Source organism: Perca fluviatilis, chromosome 11 (genome assembly GCF_010015445.1).
Source record: "Perca fluviatilis chromosome 11, GENO_Pfluv_1.0, whole genome shotgun sequence".
Classification (NCBI taxonomy): domain Eukaryota; kingdom Metazoa; phylum Chordata; class Actinopteri; order Perciformes; family Percidae; genus Perca; species Perca fluviatilis.
The window spans coordinates 12,632,719-12,653,375 of NC_053122.1; the positions used below are offsets into that span (position 1 = coordinate 12,632,719).

General features: G+C 38.0%; 1 protein-coding gene across 1 annotated transcript in view; it reads left to right on the plus strand.

The window, feature by feature from the left end:
- si:ch211-14a17.10 (protein lava lamp) overlaps positions 1-20,657 on the plus strand; it is a 30,714-nt gene that overhangs the window by 234 nt on the left and 9,823 nt on the right. The window contains exons 2-64 of the mRNA XM_039816176.1: positions 279-349; positions 454-498; positions 603-627; positions 779-847; positions 934-1,023; positions 1,131-1,199; positions 1,326-1,418; positions 1,849-1,935; positions 2,158-2,256; positions 3,463-3,528; positions 3,636-3,725; positions 3,843-3,929; positions 4,025-4,114; positions 4,459-4,548; positions 4,723-4,809; positions 4,947-5,009; positions 5,097-5,159; positions 5,250-5,318; positions 5,460-5,543; positions 5,834-5,920; positions 6,024-6,107; positions 6,218-6,289; positions 6,408-6,479; positions 6,656-6,736; positions 6,817-6,906; positions 7,883-7,945; positions 8,035-8,097; positions 8,919-8,987; positions 9,132-9,215; positions 9,438-9,524; positions 9,634-9,717; positions 9,851-9,919; positions 10,022-10,147; positions 10,541-10,660; positions 10,751-10,828; positions 11,032-11,094; positions 11,527-11,589; positions 11,691-11,816; positions 11,947-11,988; positions 12,084-12,131; positions 12,921-12,983; positions 13,074-13,136; positions 14,708-14,776; positions 14,921-15,004; positions 15,227-15,313; positions 15,423-15,506; positions 15,640-15,708; positions 15,811-15,900; positions 15,989-16,078; positions 16,161-16,250; positions 16,363-16,452; positions 16,543-16,620; positions 16,827-16,889; positions 17,216-17,278; positions 18,852-18,920; positions 19,065-19,148; positions 19,371-19,457; positions 19,567-19,650; positions 19,784-19,852; positions 19,955-20,044; positions 20,133-20,222; positions 20,305-20,394; positions 20,507-20,596. Of these exons, the coding sequence (XP_039672110.1) occupies positions 279-349; positions 454-498; positions 603-627; positions 779-847; positions 934-1,023; positions 1,131-1,199; positions 1,326-1,418; positions 1,849-1,935; positions 2,158-2,256; positions 3,463-3,528; positions 3,636-3,725; positions 3,843-3,929; positions 4,025-4,114; positions 4,459-4,548; positions 4,723-4,809; positions 4,947-5,009; positions 5,097-5,159; positions 5,250-5,318; positions 5,460-5,543; positions 5,834-5,920; positions 6,024-6,107; positions 6,218-6,289; positions 6,408-6,479; positions 6,656-6,736; positions 6,817-6,906; positions 7,883-7,945; positions 8,035-8,097; positions 8,919-8,987; positions 9,132-9,215; positions 9,438-9,524; positions 9,634-9,717; positions 9,851-9,919; positions 10,022-10,147; positions 10,541-10,660; positions 10,751-10,828; positions 11,032-11,094; positions 11,527-11,589; positions 11,691-11,816; positions 11,947-11,988; positions 12,084-12,131; positions 12,921-12,983; positions 13,074-13,136; positions 14,708-14,776; positions 14,921-15,004; positions 15,227-15,313; positions 15,423-15,506; positions 15,640-15,708; positions 15,811-15,900; positions 15,989-16,078; positions 16,161-16,250; positions 16,363-16,452; positions 16,543-16,620; positions 16,827-16,889; positions 17,216-17,278; positions 18,852-18,920; positions 19,065-19,148; positions 19,371-19,457; positions 19,567-19,650; positions 19,784-19,852; positions 19,955-20,044; positions 20,133-20,222; positions 20,305-20,394; positions 20,507-20,596 (4,944 nt within the window). The remainder of the gene's footprint in view (positions 1-278; positions 350-453; positions 499-602; positions 628-778; positions 848-933; positions 1,024-1,130; positions 1,200-1,325; positions 1,419-1,848; positions 1,936-2,157; positions 2,257-3,462; positions 3,529-3,635; positions 3,726-3,842; positions 3,930-4,024; positions 4,115-4,458; positions 4,549-4,722; positions 4,810-4,946; positions 5,010-5,096; positions 5,160-5,249; positions 5,319-5,459; positions 5,544-5,833; positions 5,921-6,023; positions 6,108-6,217; positions 6,290-6,407; positions 6,480-6,655; positions 6,737-6,816; positions 6,907-7,882; positions 7,946-8,034; positions 8,098-8,918; positions 8,988-9,131; positions 9,216-9,437; positions 9,525-9,633; positions 9,718-9,850; positions 9,920-10,021; positions 10,148-10,540; positions 10,661-10,750; positions 10,829-11,031; positions 11,095-11,526; positions 11,590-11,690; positions 11,817-11,946; positions 11,989-12,083; positions 12,132-12,920; positions 12,984-13,073; positions 13,137-14,707; positions 14,777-14,920; positions 15,005-15,226; positions 15,314-15,422; positions 15,507-15,639; positions 15,709-15,810; positions 15,901-15,988; positions 16,079-16,160; positions 16,251-16,362; positions 16,453-16,542; positions 16,621-16,826; positions 16,890-17,215; positions 17,279-18,851; positions 18,921-19,064; positions 19,149-19,370; positions 19,458-19,566; positions 19,651-19,783; positions 19,853-19,954; positions 20,045-20,132; positions 20,223-20,304; positions 20,395-20,506; positions 20,597-20,657) is intronic.

The window sequence follows — 20,657 nt, forward strand, 5'->3', positions numbered from 1 at the left end:
CTCCCCCTAAAATAATGGAAGACACCTCAGGAAGAGCAACTGAGGCCCCTCCTCAGTTGCCATTTTTTCTCTCAGGATGGACAGATCATGTGTACAGAATAGGCCAAAATAATAAAATTACGTTATAGACAATCAGGATGACAAAATTATAGATAGATTGTAAACATACAAAGTAAGGTAAGGAACAGTAATCCATCCGTAGTACTCCGTAAGCACTGAATAACATGTAAACATTTTAAACTTAAATTGTTAATGCTGAATTGTCTCTGTTTTTTCAGTCTGTCGGGGTGTGTATGATTCAAATGATGATATAAAAAATCCAGAGACAGACCACATCTCGCAGATCCCAGTGAGTCCCCAAAACTGTGACTCATCAAGTGAGATAAAAACACATTTAATGCCGCAATTTGGGCCATCCTTAGAATTCTCTATGTTCTGCTGTGTTCTCTTCAGATAACCCTACCAGAAGGAATTGATCCCAAGAATATAAATATAACGGTATGTTTTTAAAACTTTTATCTCATAAAAATATTCAAGAATGTTTTTTACATCTACTTTTTATATTTATGTCAACTAATCCAATATTTTTTGTTCTCTCGTAGTCAATAACCATCAAAACTTGTACTGGTGAGTGGTTCTTTATACGAAAAGTCAAGTCTCCCATTTCGAATGCACACAATTGCTTAGGCTGATGTAGAGGACATAGCGTAACACTTTATAAACAAATTGTGACCTACTCTTTCTTTTATCTTCCTAAAATGTTAACATGCCGTGTCAGATATGAGGGAACAGCTGGAACAGCTTAACATTCAGCTTCAGCAGACAAATCTCCGCAACAGCCACCTTGGTGAGTATTCAACTTTTTTTTTACAACCTGAGGTACATCACTAGTTAGGACTGTTGCTCTGACTTTACCTGCACTCTTTCTGACAGATAATGAAGCCTTTGGGTTAAGGAGGGAAGTGAGACAGCTGAACCTACAGCTTGCCACATGCAGTGCGACAGCCTCAGCTATTACTGGCTGTAAGTGTTTGATTGTAAATCATACTCGACATACATGACACATGTTCAGGTGATACACATGGAACGACATAAACCAATGTTAAACTGTGTATTTAATTCCTGGACAGCTTATCAAACCCAGCTCCTCAACAAAATGAAGCAGCTTCTGGAGACATTTGATAGTGATACATTTCTGAGTAAGTTTACCTGACTTGGGGTTAAACCATCTTATTTTGTTAATGTGTTGCTGCACATGTCACTTTACATTTCTTATTATATGGCAATGAGTTTCTGTTTAATCTAATACTAATGTTTTTCTCTAGTCCTGAAAATCATTGCACTGACCAGGGAGGTGAATACATTACAGAAGAAGATCAAACGTGCTGCTAATGCTACTGAAACCTCTGAAATCGGAGGTGAGTGTTGTTTTATTGCTTTGCTCTACGTCTGCAGAGCTTTTACAATTTAGCACCGTACTCTCCCGTTACTGTTGATACAATAAACTCTAATATAATTTTTAACTTGAATTATTTGTAACGTACGAAGCTTTTTTTCACACCTCTTTTGTCGGGCAGGTGCGTAGGATATGATCAAAACTAGCAGATCAAAAGCTTAGAGAAAGTCCCGCACACTGACCATTACGCAAGCAATAATCTATTTAGAAAAATGCAATGTTTCGGTCTTAGACCTTCATCAGGTAAACTCAGGTAAATCAGGTAAATCAGGTAACTTGAATTATTTGAACTCGGCTTGAACTGCATCTTCAAATGCTTATTCTGTGAGGATGGCGTTGTTAGCTAATGTCTTTGAATTCCAGTGTTTCACATGTGAACTTGTGTCTCGCAGTGCTGCAGAGAGAGCAGCAAGAGAAGATCAATGAACTGAACGTGAAGACGCAGCAGATGGAAAGCAGCCACCCAAACTCGGCGCTCAGTAAGATTTATAAGACATTTGTAGAACAGCTGTGAGCAGTGGTGAAGTCCCAAGATGCTGATCTATTTTGATTTGTATAAACTTTATATAGAAGCTATACACAATCTTTATATATTAACTTTACACAAACTTTATATATACACTATACAGCTACACACAAACTTTTTATTAGCTATACACAGTAGGAAATGGTTCTGATCAGACTTTTTTTTGGGTGTTCAGTTCTTCAGATCATCTCACTGCAAAATCAGATCTGGGATAAGGAACGGGCACAATCAAGAAGAGGAGAAACTAATCTTCAGCCGGACAACAACATTTTGGGTAAATTGCTGCCCAATTGACTGAAATATTTGTTTATTTGCATGTTAAGGTATAAAAATAGTTTGTCCGTAATTCAGTTGATAAATCTGAAGTGAGGCTTTTGAGAGAAGAACCCATTTTTCCTTTAACAAATCAAATGTCTAAATTAGAATGAACGTGCACCATTGTGAAATGTAATACAGTCAGGGTTTTTTGCTGCCATAGCCTTACTTGGTCTTGTAGCTTATGTGGCTAGAGTTGGCAAACTTAAACTGTGCTGTATAATGCACACTACTGTCTCAGTTTTCTGACTTTCTGACTCTTCCGCATTTGTGCTGCTAACAATAGCTTAACATATTAGCTAAATGAGTCAGCTACATTTAGATAGTTTATGCTATGATGCATTCACATGCTCCTCAGATGGTCCCATTTCCTGAGTTGGGAAGTCTTACTTCCGAGTTCATTGTGTTCATAAGATTAAGGTTGTAAAGTGGAAACAACATGGACGCTACAAAGAAGATGCGCTGCATTTTATTGTTCAGAGATTTTAAGCAACATGTTGATAGCCGTTTCCAGTATTCATTTTCAGTTTGAAGTTTTATATTACTGATTTTGTCCCAGACTTGTTGCTGCACCAGTACATTCCCTTAAAACCACTAAAATATTGCTTTACCTGACAAGTTATTCGTGTTATCAGGATTGTTAATGTTAATAAATAACTTTTCTAACTAATCTATGTCAATCTGCGTGGACAGCAACTGAAGGTTACAACCTCATATTACAAATTACATGTGAGCAAAAGATTGATATGCAATACATGAAATTAATAAAACGTTTCGTAGCCCAACATTTATTTTCATCTGCCATGTTTTTGCGTAATATGACGTCAAGGCGGCAAGTCAGGTACCAAAATGTAGCTGTGTTGTGGGGGTGTTCACCTGAATTTTCCCAGTTGGGAACCAATTTTTTTTTTTATATATACCTGCATTGTAATTAAAAAAAGTACTGGAAATCTCACTTTTTACTATATGGAATCTTAAAGTATTTACCAGTATCACATGATTGTTTGTCGCCGCTGATCCTAAAAGTTACATAATCTCACTTTTACATCATGTCACTTTATATCTTCTTCCTGTTTAGCAGTTTTGTTTTGCAGGAATCCATCTGTTTGCATTAAATGTCTGTGTTTATGATTTGTTCTCTGCTTAATCACTTTCACTTCATCAGCTCTACAAGGGCAGCTGGACAGGAAGATCAGTGAGCTGCGAGCCAAAGAAGATGCAGACTCAGCTAGTCAGTGCATCTCTCCACATTTGTCAATATTTTCTTTATAAATAACAATGTTAAAGGTTCGGATCAGGATGTAACTTTTCCTGACACATTCTCTGTTGGTCGTCCAGTGCTGGAGCTGATTTCTGTGCACACTAAGATCACAGTGATGCAGAGGCTCATCAGTGTCCACATTGAGAGATCCAGAGCTAGTGCTGCTGGTGAGTCCCTATACTTTGTGTCCATACTGATATCTTATAGTGTTATTAGATCCTGTCTTATCCTGTATGTGACAAATCTTATGTTACTAAAGCTTCATTTCTTGTTAATTTATTTAGATTACCAGAGGCAGTGGAAGCAAAAAGCTGAGCTCCTTAGAAGAAAGATCGTACAGTTGAACCGTGAGGAGAGTAACACAGAACTTAGTAAGTGTGCAACTTAACAAAATGCAGTTTTTGTTGTTGTTATAGTTGGCTTTACTACAGCATTTATTTGGCATCCTTGATCTTTTTTTCTCCAGCCAAGGAAATCTTGTTTCTGCAGACAGAGGTGGAGCATTTTAGACAGTTAATGTTAAACGCCAAAAAGACAACGGAGTCCCAAATTAAAGGTGAGCAGCTCTATGAAACTTGATTTACTTAAATTTATTAAGATGAAATTCACACTTTTACTTATTGAATGAGAGCTTATGAATTGATAACAAACCTTACAGTTCCTTGATTAAGTGTGTGTGTGTGTGTGTGTGTGTGTGTGTGTGTGTGTGTGTGTATGTGCGTGCGTGCGTGCATGCCTGCATGCGTGAATTTGTGTGGTCACTCTTGTTTTTTGTTATACTGTATTCTTATTTTTGTTATTTATGCTTATATTTTAATATGTTAATGTAAAGCACTTTGAGTTTACCTGTAATGAAAGGTGATTTAAAAAATACAATTTCGATTGTTATTTTCATCCTAGAGCTAAGAGTTATTTTGGAGGAAGAGAAGAAACAGCAAGCTAACTTACAGAAACACCTGGAGGAAACAGACTATGCCCAGTCACAACTGAGTAAGTATGAGTATTAAAAAGAGGCGGTCCGATCTCTGCCCTTAAATTGTATTTTACCAAAATCTTTCTATTTTAAATGGTGTGTTATCTCCACAAGGAAAACACCAACAAAGCACCTGTTAACAGCATACTTATACCACCTCCAAAAGTCTTTTCTTTTTTTTCATCGACCAGTCATGAAATTCATCAGCGTAATGAAAGAGGTGAGAGAGCTGGACGATGATGAGCAGCACCATACGACATCAACAAGTCAAGCCACCAGTGAGTCCTCCTCTACTTCTTCTACTGTTAAAGTCAGGCAGGAAATCAGCTGATAACTGCCACAAACTGATCCCATAAATAGTTGGTATCTTACACTTGGACTCAAATCTCTTCCATTTAATTATTTTTTAAATCAGCTCTTCAGACTCTGCTTCAAGCCAAAGAAAAGGAATTTGCCATAGCCCAGGCTGAAATAAATGGTGAGTCCATTAAAAAGTGCTCCGAAAACTTCAAAGCACAATTTCAGTTGATCGTTTTCGATGACCTGACTTTATCCTGTGCAACAGAGCTGCAGAGGAAACTGCAATTAAAGAGCAAAGAATGCTCTGGATTTGAGGAAAGATATGAGGGTAAGTTGTAAACACAACTTCAGCTAAAGGCTCTGATGAGTCATATTGTAGTTTCAGTTCTGATTTGGGTTATGTGTGTGTTTCTATCAGTGGTAAAGACTGAAATTGAACAGAAGATTGTAGAACTGAACAGAACCAGAAACTCCAAAGCAGCACTCAGTGAGTAGTGTTCCTATGCAGCATTTCCATTAGTGTTTACATAAAGCTGAAATCTCTCCATAAGAGCTCTCTCCTGCTTTGTTTTTTTTTCTTCAGAAGTATAAGATGTGTAGTGATGTTTGCTCTGTTTATCTGATTCAGTTCTGAACGTGATAAACTTGCATGGTGATCTGAAGACTCTGAGGGATCTGATCTCCGCTGCAAGTGATCCAGACAGGATCTCAGGTGAGTCACACATTGAATGTTTCTCACTGCAAATATGTATCCGTAATAACCATTTAGTTTCACATTGAGAAAGTTCAGTCAGATGTTGCTTTGATTGATCCGCTTGTTAGAGCAAAATGACCTGCTTTGGTTAAAACATTTTTTAAATGCACTCATTACATGATCATATTTTCTTAATTTCTTCTAACCAAAGTGAATTAGTTTTTAAACACTTATTTACATCTTTTTGTGTCACATTTATTGTCTCTGCCTCTCCCAGTTATCACTGTTATCACTTTGTCTCCTCACAGAGCTGCAGAGGCAACTGGAGGAGAAACAAGAAGAACTTAACTCCAAGACTGCTGACATGGAGAGACTGATTCCCAACCCCAAAATAAGTAAGCACTTGATTTTATACACTGTGATCACCTTGGTCAACTGTTGAAGTCCAAAATGAATTCTAATTCATGAACATGAAACGATGCAACCTCGTGTTTTCAGTTTTAACAATCATCGAGCTGCAGAACAACATCTGGGACCTTCAGAAAAAGGCTGCCAATGATAGCACTGGTGACGATGTAAAAGGTTAGTCTATTTTGAACGCCAAATGTACCAATTCAGAGTGACATCATTTGAGAAATGAAATCATAAATGACAAATGTAATCGACATTAAAGACTATTCACTTTCTCCTAGATTTGCAAGACAGAGTGAAAGGCCTTATCAGTGAATTAGACGACAATGGTGACGACGACAACGCAAAACTGAGTGAGTTTTGTTTAAATATCTGTGAGCAGGAAGTTTTCTTTCATCATCTCTCTGATCATATTACAGTATCTCTTCAATTAAACCACATGTTTGCCCTCTCTATTGTGGTGCGCTTCAGTGCTGACGATCATAACGCTGCAGAGTCAGGTGGAGCAGCTGCAGAGACAGTTACCAACCACTCTGGTAACACGTAAGTATCTCCAGCGAACCTTTTCAGCAATCCCCAAGCAAACAAAAGATCACCTGCTGCTAAGGTTGTCTGTATTGTATTGTAATTGTATTGTGTTGGCTATATTTGTATTATTGTATCCTGATATTCTGCATGCAACTAATACATATGTTTAAATTTATTTAAATTTGTCTCAGAGCTCACTGATGATCTGAAGATCCAGCTGCAGAAATACGTCAACGAGCTGAATGAGAAAAACCAGACAACTGCCAGGTTGAGTAAGTAAAGAGGGAACATGGTGTCCACATTCATAGCTGAGGAAATGGTCTGTATCATATCTTCTTTCTGTGTTCCTAAGTTCTGACAATCACTGATCTGCAAAACCAACTCAGGAACCTAGAAAAAGGAGAGCACAATAAGGACCAAACAGCGTCTGCTGCCATTACTAGTGAGTGTCTCATTTCTCTGCTTTGACCATTATTGAGTTCATGTATTAAGCGTGATTTATGCTTCTGTGTTAAATCTACGCCATGGCTACGTACGTAGGTACGTGGACACACGGACCCTACGCCAGACCCTACGCCGTAACCTGACGTGCACCTCTCGGAAAATCTAACTACACTTCGCGGCGACGCAACGTTGCTCGGCCGTGGCTCGGTAGCGACTCATTTCCTGGTTTTCCTTCTCTATAGACTACATGAAATCAAGGAGAGGGTTAACCTTTCCTGCCCCAGCTTTCCCACCATGGTCAGAAAGCACAGGGGAGACACTTTGTTTCTCTCACTATGACTCTAGAGTACTCGCTCTGAAGCTAATCGCCGTCACTTTCTCGCTCGCTCTACCACACGCTCCCCACGCACACACACATGCCGGCCCTGCTGTTCTCTTAAAGAGATCGACGCACAAGTATAAACTTCAGGCCACTCTCGTCTCATGCCTCCCATCTCATGCCTGGGCGTGTCCAACGGTAAATTCAGAGGGTCAGAATATGAAATCGCAAATTATTTTCTAAATGAAGTCACGGTTAAGTTAGTGAGCATGATACAATTAATTGAACGCTGTTTAAACTCTTAAATTAACGATAGCCACACATAGCCTATAGTTGGCAGATTTGTGGATGTTAACGTTGTCTCCCTGATGTTAACGTTTGTTTATAAAATATAATATTAATTATAATTATAAAATATAGCTCAACAATGAAGCCACCCACATAACACTAAAATGAATAGACTTTTACAATTATAACGTATGAGACCACAGAAGAGTAGGCTACAATAAAAAGGTTTTCATGCCTCCCATTAGAAGGGGATCTGATATCTAAATATGTAGTAGGCTATGGTGTAGTAGGCTATATCTGCGTGGAGCCTCCGCAGAACCATAAATCACACTTTAGCAATAGCTGAAGCATACCTGACTTTTCCTAGAGCTGAGAGAACAACTGAAGGCAAAAGTGGAGGAGCGCATCCGTGATCAAGCTGAGATCAAGGGTGAGTTCAGCACTAGCATGTGCAGGTTTCTCTTACAAGATACAAAAAAGCAATAAACAAAAAAGATGAATGTGTTTTTTTTTTACTAGCACTGCAGAACAAACTGAACCAGACGGAGGCACAGTGTACCGGGTTTGAGCACAAACTTAAAGGTGAGTGTAGTGTGTGACTTGTTACTTACTGTCCATACAGGCCAGTAACGTCTCACCCTTTTGACTCCATTCAGGAAAATGAATGGGTTTAATGTCAAAAATAAAATAAAATGAATTGTTGTTAGAAATAGGATAATACAACAATACACATAATAATAATAATAATAATAATAATAATAATAATAATAAAATAATAATAATAATAATAATAAGTCTGAAACTGGTGTAGCCTGCTACAGCTTATTATGCTTACCCTAGACAATTCTGTATATTACAACCACTGGGTGCTTCCCCCTTCAAACATGAATCCATTTTCACTAAAGCAGAAGAATTAGATAAAAACTCACCTTTTAAAATGGAAATTAGGTTGTTGAGTTTACAAGTTCTCATACTAATGGCAATGTGGCTTTCTGATCATGTATTTATATATTCAATAAATTATTTTTATATCTTTTTTTAAACATTCTAAGTGTGCTAAAAGTTTTGAATGATGTATTACATTGGTCCTCACAATTTGTTTTTTAAACATGCAAATTCCTCTCAAATCATATTGACTTTCTTTCTAAACAACCTTTGGATACTTTTTCAGGTAATAACTATTGGAAAGGTGAAGCGAACAATGAGGGGGAGAGGGGGCAACCCTGGCAGATGTTGCCTGTCAAAACCACAACTATTGGGATTAGCATAAAGAAAGAAAGTTGTATCTTAGAAATATATTGTTCACAGTCCTCAGATAGCCCTGTTTAAGGTATTCAAATGTTTGAACTTGTTCTGTTTGTGGGATCAACACTTGTTACAAATGTGTCTAAATGTGCATGTAGATCTGCAGACCAACCTGGATGCCAAAATGAAGGAACTGCAGTCCAAATCTGAGTCTGTTTCTTCACTTGGTGAGTGGTGGAGCTGTGTTACCAAACAGTACAAAAGAACACAATAATTGTGTTGTGTTCTGCATATAAAGTTTGAAGGATAAGGAAAAACTTTAGACAATTTAAATATGGTTCTACAGTTGCTTTTAAATGTGGTTCTTTCAGCTCTCCAGGTTTCTACATTAACCCTGCAACTGGAGGAGCTGAAGAGACAACTACAGAACACGAAATCTGAAACCAAGATCAACGGTCAGTGTGTGTCTGTGTTTGTGTGTCACTATACAGTTTAATAGTGCCTATTTGTTGACATATTCCATCTTTGCTTGATATGAAGTATTTACCATTTCTGGGATATTTGGTTTCCATTTAATTACGCACTTCAATTGGTGCACAAAATATGGGACCTGTGCAGCTTAGAGACAGAGACACATTTAGACAATGGTGTGAAATTGTTTTGTTTTTATTCTGCAGAGCTTCAAAAACTTATAGATGAGAAAAATAATGAGCTGGCCAGAAAAACCGAAGAGCTAAAAGCAAGCAGTGCTCAACCACAAAGAAGTGAGTGGAACATGATTAACAACCGACTGAAGGAGTCACAATCCCTGAATTATATGTATAATCAAGATGGGAGGTTAATATGATTATCAAAGTTGAACTCTTTTTCCAGTTCTACAGATCATTGCAATACAAACACAGATTGAGAAACTGTCATATGTGGCAGCAAATGACACAGATTACGAAATGATTAGAGGTGAGTGACAGACACATATCTTGACTAAGGAGCAGAGCAATAACGTAATAGCCTCCAAATGTTTTTAATAAACTGTCAAAACAAAACAAGCACTCACATGGAATGATGTTGTTCTACGTCCGTTGCTCTGCAGCACTCCAAGACCATTTGAATAATTTGGTGGACGGAATTCAAGATGAAAACAATGAAAATACTAAACTGAGTGAGTCATGATCAAAATGACAGTAAAAATGAATTGTTCCGTGGTTGTTGATCATGGTGTTGTTTCCACTGAATGGATCTCATCCAAGCTTTCTTCTGTTAGTGTTTAAAATTTTGGCTCATCAAGATGAAATAGCAAGATTGGAGAAGCAAGAAAAGCGTCAGACACAAGCAGCATTGGACAGAATTAAAGGTGGGGAGCAATATATACAGGTCACTTATTATGAATGCTTTTCATACATTCTGAGAAAATAAAACATCCATTCTGTCTTTCCGGAGATCGGAGAATGAACTGGATGACATCAGAAATCAGATAGAAGAAAAGACACTGTTGCTGAACTCAAGTGATACAAGGATCGCTAATCTAAGTAAGTGGTTTGGTCAGAAAAACCAAACAACAGAATTGTCAAATGGCATCAGAGAACTAAAAGTAGCTTGTTTTTTTTTAGCGCTCAGATTATGGAACTTCACAAGAAAATCAAACCACTAGAATACGAGATATTAGGCGCGCTTAGAGATACAAGCACTGAGAACGCCGAGGTAAAGAAAATGTGATTGTTACATTGTAATGTGCCACAAAGCGAGACATACAATGATACCCAGATTTTGATTTCATGATTTTGTATTTCATTGACCTCTAAATCATCTTCAGAGCTGCGAAAGAGACTGGAATTGATAACACTGCAACTGCAAGACAGTGAACTTCGACTCCAGGAAGCCGATGCAAAGAATTTTAACTTGAGTGAGAACATTTCTTATTTGCTAGAGTTTCGCGTCATGTTTGTTTCCTTTAAGCACAAAATAACTGCAGCTGTGTCTGTGTCTCTGCTAGTAATGGAGATTGCTGATTTGAGGACACAACTGAAAAAGGCTCAGAAAAAGACATCCAAACCTGCTGAAAATAGCAATGGTTTGTAATTCTGTTACTTCACTACTATTGTGTCTCTGCTGATCCAACACATGATGTCTTACTAGAATAGATCTTTTAAATACAGAGTAAAGATTAAATGATCTGTCTTCATCTACAACCTTCCTACTTTATCTGGAATGATGTTAAAAAAAATCTTTTTGGTCTTTCATACAACTGTGGTTATTTTTTGTCTTCTCTCTCAGAATTGGAACAACAACTAGAAACACAACAAAGAGTGAACAAAAGACTTGAAAGCGCAAATAAAGGTATGTAGCCTACTGAACATTGTTTGACATTTTGGGAAATACGCTTATTTGCTTTTTATCATAGAGTTAGATCATAAGATTGATACCACTCATGTTTTTATGCAATAATGCTACAGCCAGAAGCCGGTTAGCTTACCACAAAGACTGGAAACAGGGAAACTGCTAGCCTAGCTCTGTCCAAAGGTATTAAAGTTATTGTGTAAAAATGTTGTGTTTTTACATGGGGTTATGTGTCAGACTATTTCTTGGTCGGGAGCAGACACTTCCTGAAATCTCTGCAGGCTGGCTGGTTCCTCGTTTCTAGTCTTTATGCTAAGCTAAGCTAACCTGACTTCTGGCTGTGGCTACCATAATGTTGAACTATTCCTTTGCAACTTGTTCTTGACTTGGTGTTTGATACATATCTGTGTTTTGACCTCCTTCCTCTGTCAGACTTAAATGAAGAGGTCAAGGAACTGAAAATGTGCTGCACTGATGATGTCACCCACTGTGCCGGTGAGATGCTCAATATGACCTCATTATCACTCTGTACATATAATTGTTCTTGAGATCCAGTGAGTCATTTGATGCTGTTTTTGAACTGAATATTTCATCAGATTTACAAAGACAACTGCAACAGAGCCAGGAGGACGCGGATCGCCTGCAGCAGCAGCTGCGCGAGAAGGATGCCAACCTCAAACAGCTGCAGCAGCAGTTAGAAGAGCAGATCACGGAGAATAACAGTTCAGTTCTGTTCAGCCCTCTGGCAATAAGTAGATTAATTCAGTAAAATAGGGAAGGGAAAGTAATAGTTGCTCTATTGATTCTTGATGAAATGTATAAATGTCGCTGTCTTTTCTGTCTCAATGCTAGGACTGCAAAATGAGAAGAACCAACTTGAGGATTATGTACAAGGTAAACTATTAGTTCTGTTCAGCAGAGCAGAGTGCAGAGAATACACTGTGATATTACCCCCACCCAAAACAAATGATGCTTTTCTTTCTTCTCAGATCTCCAAAACAGACTGAGTAATGTGGAAGATAAGACGATCTATGCCAGTGAGTCACACACAAGTTTATTAAATATCTTTGAATCTTTCAGCCTGCACACACACACACACATACACACACACACACGCACACACACACACACACACTCCACTGATACTATATAAGTCTAACTGTATAGATTAATTTAAAGAGGCACTTCATAAATGTTACATTTAAAGGTCAGTTCACGCATCATACCTGTTTCTCAGCTTGTGAAAACAGACTTCTGTGGCTCTGGAGATGTTTTGTCAAGTCTGGGAAAATAATTGTTGGTAAGAAATGGGCATTTACCAGACAGGAAATGAAAGATGCCGACCAGTTGCATCAGGTGAAATGTAGTTCAATTCAGTGTTCTGGACGAAATTAACGATAGCCACACATAGCCTATAGTTGGCAGATTTGTGGATGTTAATGTTGTCTCCCTGATGTTAACGTTTGTTGTTTATTTGATGAATCCTGCGATGACTTTACTATTTTTTATTAATGCTTTATTTGCAAATTAATAACAGTAAAAAAAAAGGCCAAGCATAACATAAAAACGTATGCCAAGTGAAAAAAATATAGCTCAACAATGAAGCCACCCACATAATACTAAAATTAATACACTTTTACAATTATAACATATGAGACCACAGAAGAGTATGCTACAATAAAAAGGTTTTCATGCCTCCCATTAGAAGGGATCTGATATCTAAATATGTAGTAGGCTATGGTGTAGTAGGCTATATCTGCGTGGAGCCTCCGCAGAACCATAAATCACACTTTAGCAATAGCTGAAGCATACCTGACTTTTCCTAGAGCTGAGAGAACAACTGAAGGCAAAAGTGGAGGAGCGCATCCGTGATCAAGCTGAGATCAAGGGTGAGTTCAGCACTAGCATGTGTAGGTTTTTCTTACAAGATACAAAAAAGCAATAAACAAAAAAGATGAATGTGTTTTTTTTTTTACTAGCACTGCAGAACAAACTGAACCAGACGGAGGCACAGTGTACCGGGTTTGAGCACAAACTTAAAGGTGAGTGTAGTGTGTGACTTGTTACTTACTGTCCGTACAGGCCAGTAACGTCTCACCCTTTTGACTCCATTCAGGAAAATGAATGGGTTTAATGTCAAAAATAAAATAAAATGAATTGTTGTTAGAAATAGGATAATACAACAATACACATAATAATAATAATAAGTCTGAAACTGGTGTAGCCTGCTACAGCTTATTATGCTTACCCTTTTACAATCCAATACAGGCAGACAATTCTGTACATACTAATGGCAATGTGGCTTTCTGATCATGTATTTATATATTCACTAAATTATTTTTATATCTTTTTTTAAACATTCTAAGTGTGCTACAAGTTTTGAATGATGTATTACATTGGTCCTCACGATTTGTTTTTTAAACATGCAAATTCCTCTCAAATCATATTGACTTTCATTTCAAACAACCTTTGGATACTTTTTCAGGTAATAACTATTGGAAAGGTGAAGCGAACAATGAGGGGGAGAGGGGGCAACCCTGGCAGATGTTGCCTGTCAAAACCACAACTATTGGGATTAGCATAAAGAAAGAAAGTTGTATCTTAGAAATACACTCACCTAAAGGATTATTAGGAACACCTGTTAAATTTCACATTAATGACATTTTCTAATCACCCAGTTACATGGCAACCGCTTCAATGCATTTAGGGGTGTGGTCCAGGTCTAGACAATCTCCTGAACTTCAAACTGAATGTCAGAATGGGAAAGAAAGGTGATCTAAGCAACTTTGAGCTTTGCATGGTTGTTGGTGCCAGACGGGCTGGTCTGAGTATTTCACAATCTGTTCAGTTACTGGGATTTTCACACACAAACATTTCTAGGGTTTACAAAGAATGGTCTGAAAAAGGAAAAACATCCAGTATGCTGCAGTCCTGGGGGGCAAAAATGCCTTGTTGATGCTAGAGGTCAGAGGAGAATGGGCCGACTGATTCAAGCTGATAGAAGATCAACTGACTCAAATAACCACTCGTTACAACCGAGGTATGCAGCAAAGCATTTGTGAAGCCACAACCCGAACAACCTTGAGGCGGATGAGCTACACCAGCAGAAGACCCCACCGGCTACCACTCATGTACACTAAAAATAGGAAAATGAGGCTACAATTTGCACGAGCACACCAAAATTGGACAGTTGAAGACTGGAAAAATGTTGCCAGGTCTGATGAGTCTCGATTTCTGTTGAGACATTCAGATGGTAGAGTCAGAATTTGGCGTAAACAGAATGAGAACATGGATCTGTCATGCCTTGTTACCACTGGGCAGGCTGGTGGTGGTGGGGGTGTAATGGTGTGGGGGATCCCTTTCGCCTTCAGAACTGCCTTAATTCTTTGTGTCATTGATTCAACAAGTTGCTGGAAGCATTCTTTAGAAATGTTGGCCCATATTTATAGGATAGGGTCAAACACAGTATTAGTATGGTGTTCCTAATAATCCTTTAGGTGAGTGTATATTGTTCACAGTCCTCAGATAGCCCTGTTTAAGGTATTCAAATGTTTGAACTTGTTCTGTCTGTGGGATCAACACTTGTTACAAATGTGTCTAAATGTGCATGTAGATCTGCAGACCAACCTGGATGCCAAAATGAAGGAACTGCAGTCCAAATCTGAGTCTGTTTCTTCACTTGGTGAGTGGTGGAGCTGTGTTACCAAACAGTACAAAAGAACACAATAATTGTGTTGTGTTCTGCATATAAAGTTTGATGGATAAGGAAAAACTTTAGACAATTTAAATATGGTTCTACAGTTGCTTTTAAATGTGGTTCTTTCAGCTCTCCAGGTTTCTACATTAACCCTGCAACTGGAGGAGCTGAAGAGACAACTACAGAACACGAAATCTGAAACCAAGATCAACGGTCAGTGTGTGTGTGTGTTTGTGTGTCACTATACAGTTTAATAGTGCCTATTTGTTGACATATTCCATCTTTGCTTGATATGAAGTATTTACCATTTCTGGGATATTTGGTTTCCATTCAATTACGCACTTCAATTGGTGCACAAAATATGGGACCTGTGCAGCTTAGAGACAGAGACACATTTAGACAATGGTGTGAAATTGTTTTGTTTTTGTTCTGCAGAGCTTCAAAAACTTATAGATGAGAAAAATAATGAGCTGGCCAGAAAAACAGAAGAGCTAAAAGCAAGCAGTGCTCAACCACAAAGAAGTGAGTGGAACATGATTAACAACCGACTGAAGGAGTCACAATCCCTGAATTATATGTATAATCAAGATGGGAGGTTAATATGATTATCAAAGTTGAACTCTTTTTCCAGTTCTACAGATCATTGCAATACAAACACAGATTGAGAAACTGTCATATGTGGCAGCAAATGACACAGATTACGAAAGGATTAGAGGTGAGTGACAGACACATATCTTGACTAAGGAGCAGAGCAATAACGTAATAGCCTCCAAATGTTTTTAATAAACTGTCAAAACAAAACAAGCGCTCACATGGAATGATGTTGTTCTACGTCCGTTGCTCTGCAGCACTCCATGACAATTTGAATAATTTGGTGGACGGAATTCAAGATGAAAACAATGAAAATACTAAACTGAGTGAGTCATGATCAAAATGACAGTAAAAATGAATTGTTCCGTGGTTGTTGATCATGGTGTTGTTTCCACTGAATGGATCTCATCCAAGCTTTCTTCTGTTAGTGTTTAAAATTTTGGCTCATCAAGATGAAATAGCAAGATTGGAGAAGCAAGAAAAGCGTCAGACACAAGCAGCATTGGACAGAATTAAAGGTGGGGAGCAATATATACAGGTCACTTATTATGAATGCTTTTTCATACATTCTGAGAAAATAAAACATCCATTCTGTCTTTCTCGGAGATCTGGAGAATGAACTGGAGGACATCAGAAATCAGATAGAAGAAAAGACACTGTTGCTGGATTCAAGTGATACAAGGATCGGCAATCTAAGTAAGTGGTTTGGTCAGAAAAAAACAAACAACAGAATTGTCAAATGGCATCAGAGAACTAAAAGTAGCTTGTTTTTTTTTAGCGGCTCAGATTATGGAACTTCACAAGAAAATCAAACCACTAGAAGACGAGATATTAAACGTTAGAGATACAAGCACTGAGAACGCCAGAGGTAAAGAAAATGTGATTGTAACATTGTAATGTGCCACAAAGCGAGACATACAATGATACCCAGATTTTGATTTCATGATTTTGTATTTCATTGACCTCTAAATCATCTTCAGTGCTGCAAAAGAGACTGGAATTGATAACGCGGCAACTGCAAGACAGTGAACTTCGACTCCAGGAAGCCGATGCAAAGAATTTTAACTTGAGTGAGAACATTTCTTATTTGCTAGAGTTTCGCGTCATGTTTGTTTCCTTTAAGCACAAAATAACTGCAGCTGTGTCTGTGTCTCTGCTAGTAATGGAGATTGCTGATTTGAGGACACAACTGAAAAAGGCTCAGAAAAAGACATCCAAACCTGCTGAAAATAGTAATGGTTTGTTATTCTGTTACTTCACTACTATTGTGTCTCTGCTGTCATCCAACACATGATGTCTTACTAGAATAGATCTTTTAAATACAGAGTAAAGATTAAATGATCTGTCTTCATCTACAACCTTCCTCCTTTATCTGGAATGATGTTTAAAAAAAATCTTTTTGGTCTTTCATACAACTGTGGTTATTTTTTGTCTTCTCTCTCAGAATTGGAACAACAACTAGAAACACAACAAAGAGTGAACAAAAGACTTGAAAGCGCAAATAAAGGTATGTAGCCTACTGAACGTTGTTTGACATTTTGGGAAATATGCTTATTTGCTTTGTATCATAGAGTTAGATCATAAGATTGATACCACTCATGTTTTTATGCAATAATGCTACAGCCAGAACCCGGTTAGCTTAGCACAAAGACTGGAAACAGGGAAACCGCTAGCCTGGCTCTGTCCAAAGGTATTAAAGTGTGTTGTGTTTTTACGTGGGGTTATGTGTCAAGCTGAGATCAAGGGTGAGTTCAGCACTAGCATGTGCAGGTTTCTCTAACAAGATACAAAAAAGCAATAAACAAAAAAGATAAATGTGTTTTTTTTTACTAGCTCTGCAGAATAAACTGAACCAGACGGAGGCACAGTGTACCGGGTTTGAGCACAAACTTAAAGGTGAGTGTAGTGTGTGACTTGTTACTTACTGTCCGTACAGGCCAGTAACGTCTCACCCTTTTGACTCCATTCAGGAAAATGAATGGGTTTAATGTCAAAAATAAAATAAAATGAATTGTTGTTAGAAATAGGATAATACAACAATACACATAATAATAATAATAAGTCTGAAACTGGTGTAGCCTTCTACAGCTTATTATGCTTACCCTTTTACAATCCAATACAGGCAGACAATTCTGTACATACTAATGGCAATGTGGCTTTCTGATCATGTATTTATATATTCACTAAATTATTTTTATATCTTTTTTTAAACATTCTAAGTGTGCTACAAGTTTTGAATGATGTATTACATTGGTCCTCACGATTTGATTTTTAAACATGCAAATTCCTCTCAAATCATATTGACTTTCATTTCAAACAACCTTTGGATACTTTTTCAGGTCATAACTATTGGAAAGGTGAAGCAAACAATGAGGGGGAGAGGGGGCAACCCTGGCAGATGTTGCCTGTCAAAACCACAACTATTGGGATTAGCATAAAGAAAGAAAGTTGTATCTTAGAAATACACTCACCTAAAGGATTATTAGGAATACCTGTTAAATTTCACATTAATGAAATTTTCTAATCACCCAGTTACATGGCAACCGCTTCAATGCATTTAGGGGTGTGGTCCAGGTCTAGACAATCTCCTGAACTCCAAACTGAATGTCAGAATGGGAAAGAAAGGTGATCTAAGCAACTTTGAGCTTTGCATGGTTGTTGGTGCCAGAAGGGCTGGTCTGAGTATTTCACAATCTGCTCAGTTACTGGGATTTTCACACACAACCATTTCTAGGGTTTACAAAGAATGGTCTGAAAAAGGAAAAACATCCAGTATGCTGCAGTCCTGGGGGGCAAAAATGCCTTGTTGATGCTAGAGGTCAGAGGAGAATGGGCCGACTGATTCAAGCTGATAGAAGATCAACTTAAACTCAAATAACCACTCGTTACAACCGAGGTATGCAGCAAAGCATTTGTGAAGCCACAACCCGCACAACCTTGAGGCGGATGGGCTACACCAGCAGAAGACCCCACTGGCTACCACTCATGTACACTAAAAATAGGAAAATGAGGCTACAATTTGCACGAGCACACCAAAATTGGACAGTTGAAGACTGGAAAAATGTTGCCAGGTCTGATGAGTCTCGATTTCTGTTGAGACATTCAGATGGTAGAGTCAGAATTTGGCGTAAACAGAATGAGAACATGGATCCCTCATGCCTTGTTACCACTGGGCAGGCTGGTGGTGGTGGGGGTGTAATGGTGTGGGGGATCCCTTTTGCCTTCAGAACTGCCTTAATTCTTTGTGTCATTGATTCAACAAGGTGCTGGAAGCATTCTTTAGAAATGTTGGCCCATATTTATAGGATAGGGTCAAACACAGTATTAGTATGGTGTTCCTAATAATCCTTTAGGTGAGTGTATATTGTTCACAGTCCTCAGATAGCCCTGTTTAAGGTATTCAAATGTTTGAACTTGTTCTGTCTGTGGGATCAACACTTGTTACAAATGTGTCTAAATGTGCATGTAGATCTGCAGACCAACCTGGATGCCAAAATGAAGGAACTGCAGTCCAAATCTGAGTCTGTTTCTTCACTTGGTGAGTGGTGGAGCTGTGTTACCAAACAGTACAAAAGAACACAATAATTGTGTTGTGTTCTGCATATAAAGTTTGATGGATAAGGAAAAACTTTAGACAATTTAAATATGGTTCTACAGTTGCTTTTAAATGTGGTTCTTTCAGCTCTCCAGGTTTCTACATTAACCCTGCAACTGGAGGAGCTGAAGAGACAACTACAGAACACGAAATCTGAAACCAAGATCAACGGTCAGTGTGTGTGTGTGTTTGTGTGTCACTATACAGTTTAATAGTGCCTATTTGTTGACATATTCCATCTTTGCTTGATATGAAGTATTTACCATTTCTGGGATATTTGGTTTCCATTCAATTACGCACTTCAATTGGTGCACAAAATATGGGACCTGTGCAGCTTAGAGACAGAGACACATATAGACAATGGTGTGAAATTGTTTTGTTTTTGTTCTGCAGAGCTTCAAAAACTTATAGATGAGAAAAATAATGAGCTGGCCAGAAAAACAGAAGAGCTAAAAGCAAGCAGTGCTCAACCACAAAGAAGTGAGTGGAACATGATTAACAACCGACTGAAGGAGTCACAATCCCTGAATTATATGTATAATCAAGATGGGAGGTTAATATGATTATCAAAGTTGAACTCTTTTTCCAGTTCTACAGATCATTGCAATACAAACACAGATTGAGAAACTGTCATATGTGGCAGCAAATGACACAGATTACGAAAAGATTAGAGGTGAGTGACAGACACATATCTTGACTAAGGAGCAGAGCAATAACGTAATAGCCTCCAAATGTTTTTAATAAACTGTCAAAACAAAACAAGCACTCACATGGAATGATGTTGTTCTACGTCCGTTGCTCTGCAGCACTCCATGACCATTTGAATAATTTGGTGGACGGAATTCAAGATGAAAACAATGAAAATACTAAACTGAGTGAGTCATGATCAAAATGACAGTAAAAATGAATTGTTCCGTGGTTGTTGATCATGGTGTTGTTTCCACTGAATGGATCTCATCCAAGCTTTCTTCTGTTAGTGTTTAAAATTTTGGCTCATCAAGATGAAATAGCAAGATTGGAGAAGCAAGAAAAGCGTCAGACACAAGCAGCATTGGACAGAATTAAAGGTGGGGAGCAATATATACAGGTCACTTATTATGAATGCTTTTTCATACATTCTGAGAAAATAAAACATCCATTCTGTCTTTCTCGGAGATCTGGAGAATGAACTGAAGGACATCAGAAATCAGATAGAAGAAAAGACACTGTTGCTAGACTCAAGTGATACAAGGATCGGCAATCTAAGTAAGTGGTTTGGTCAGAAAAAAACAAACAACAGAATTGTCAAATGGCATCAGAGTACTAAAAGTAGCTTGTTTTTTTTTAGCGGCTCAGATTATGGAACTTCACAAGAAAATCAAACCACTAGAAGACGAGATATTAAACGTTAGAGATACAAGCACTGAGAACGCCAGAGGTAAAGAAAATGTGATTGTTACATTGTAATGTGCCACAAAGCGAGACATACAATGATACCCAGATTTTGATTTCATGATTTTGTATTTCATTGACCTCTAAATCATCTTCAGTGCTGCAAAAGAGACTGGAATTGATAACGCGGCAACTGCAAGACAGTGAACTTCGACTCCAGGAAGCCGATGCAAAGAATTTTAACTTGAGTGAGAACATTTCTTATTTGCTAGAGTTTCGCGTCATGTTTGTTTCCTTTAAGCACAAAAT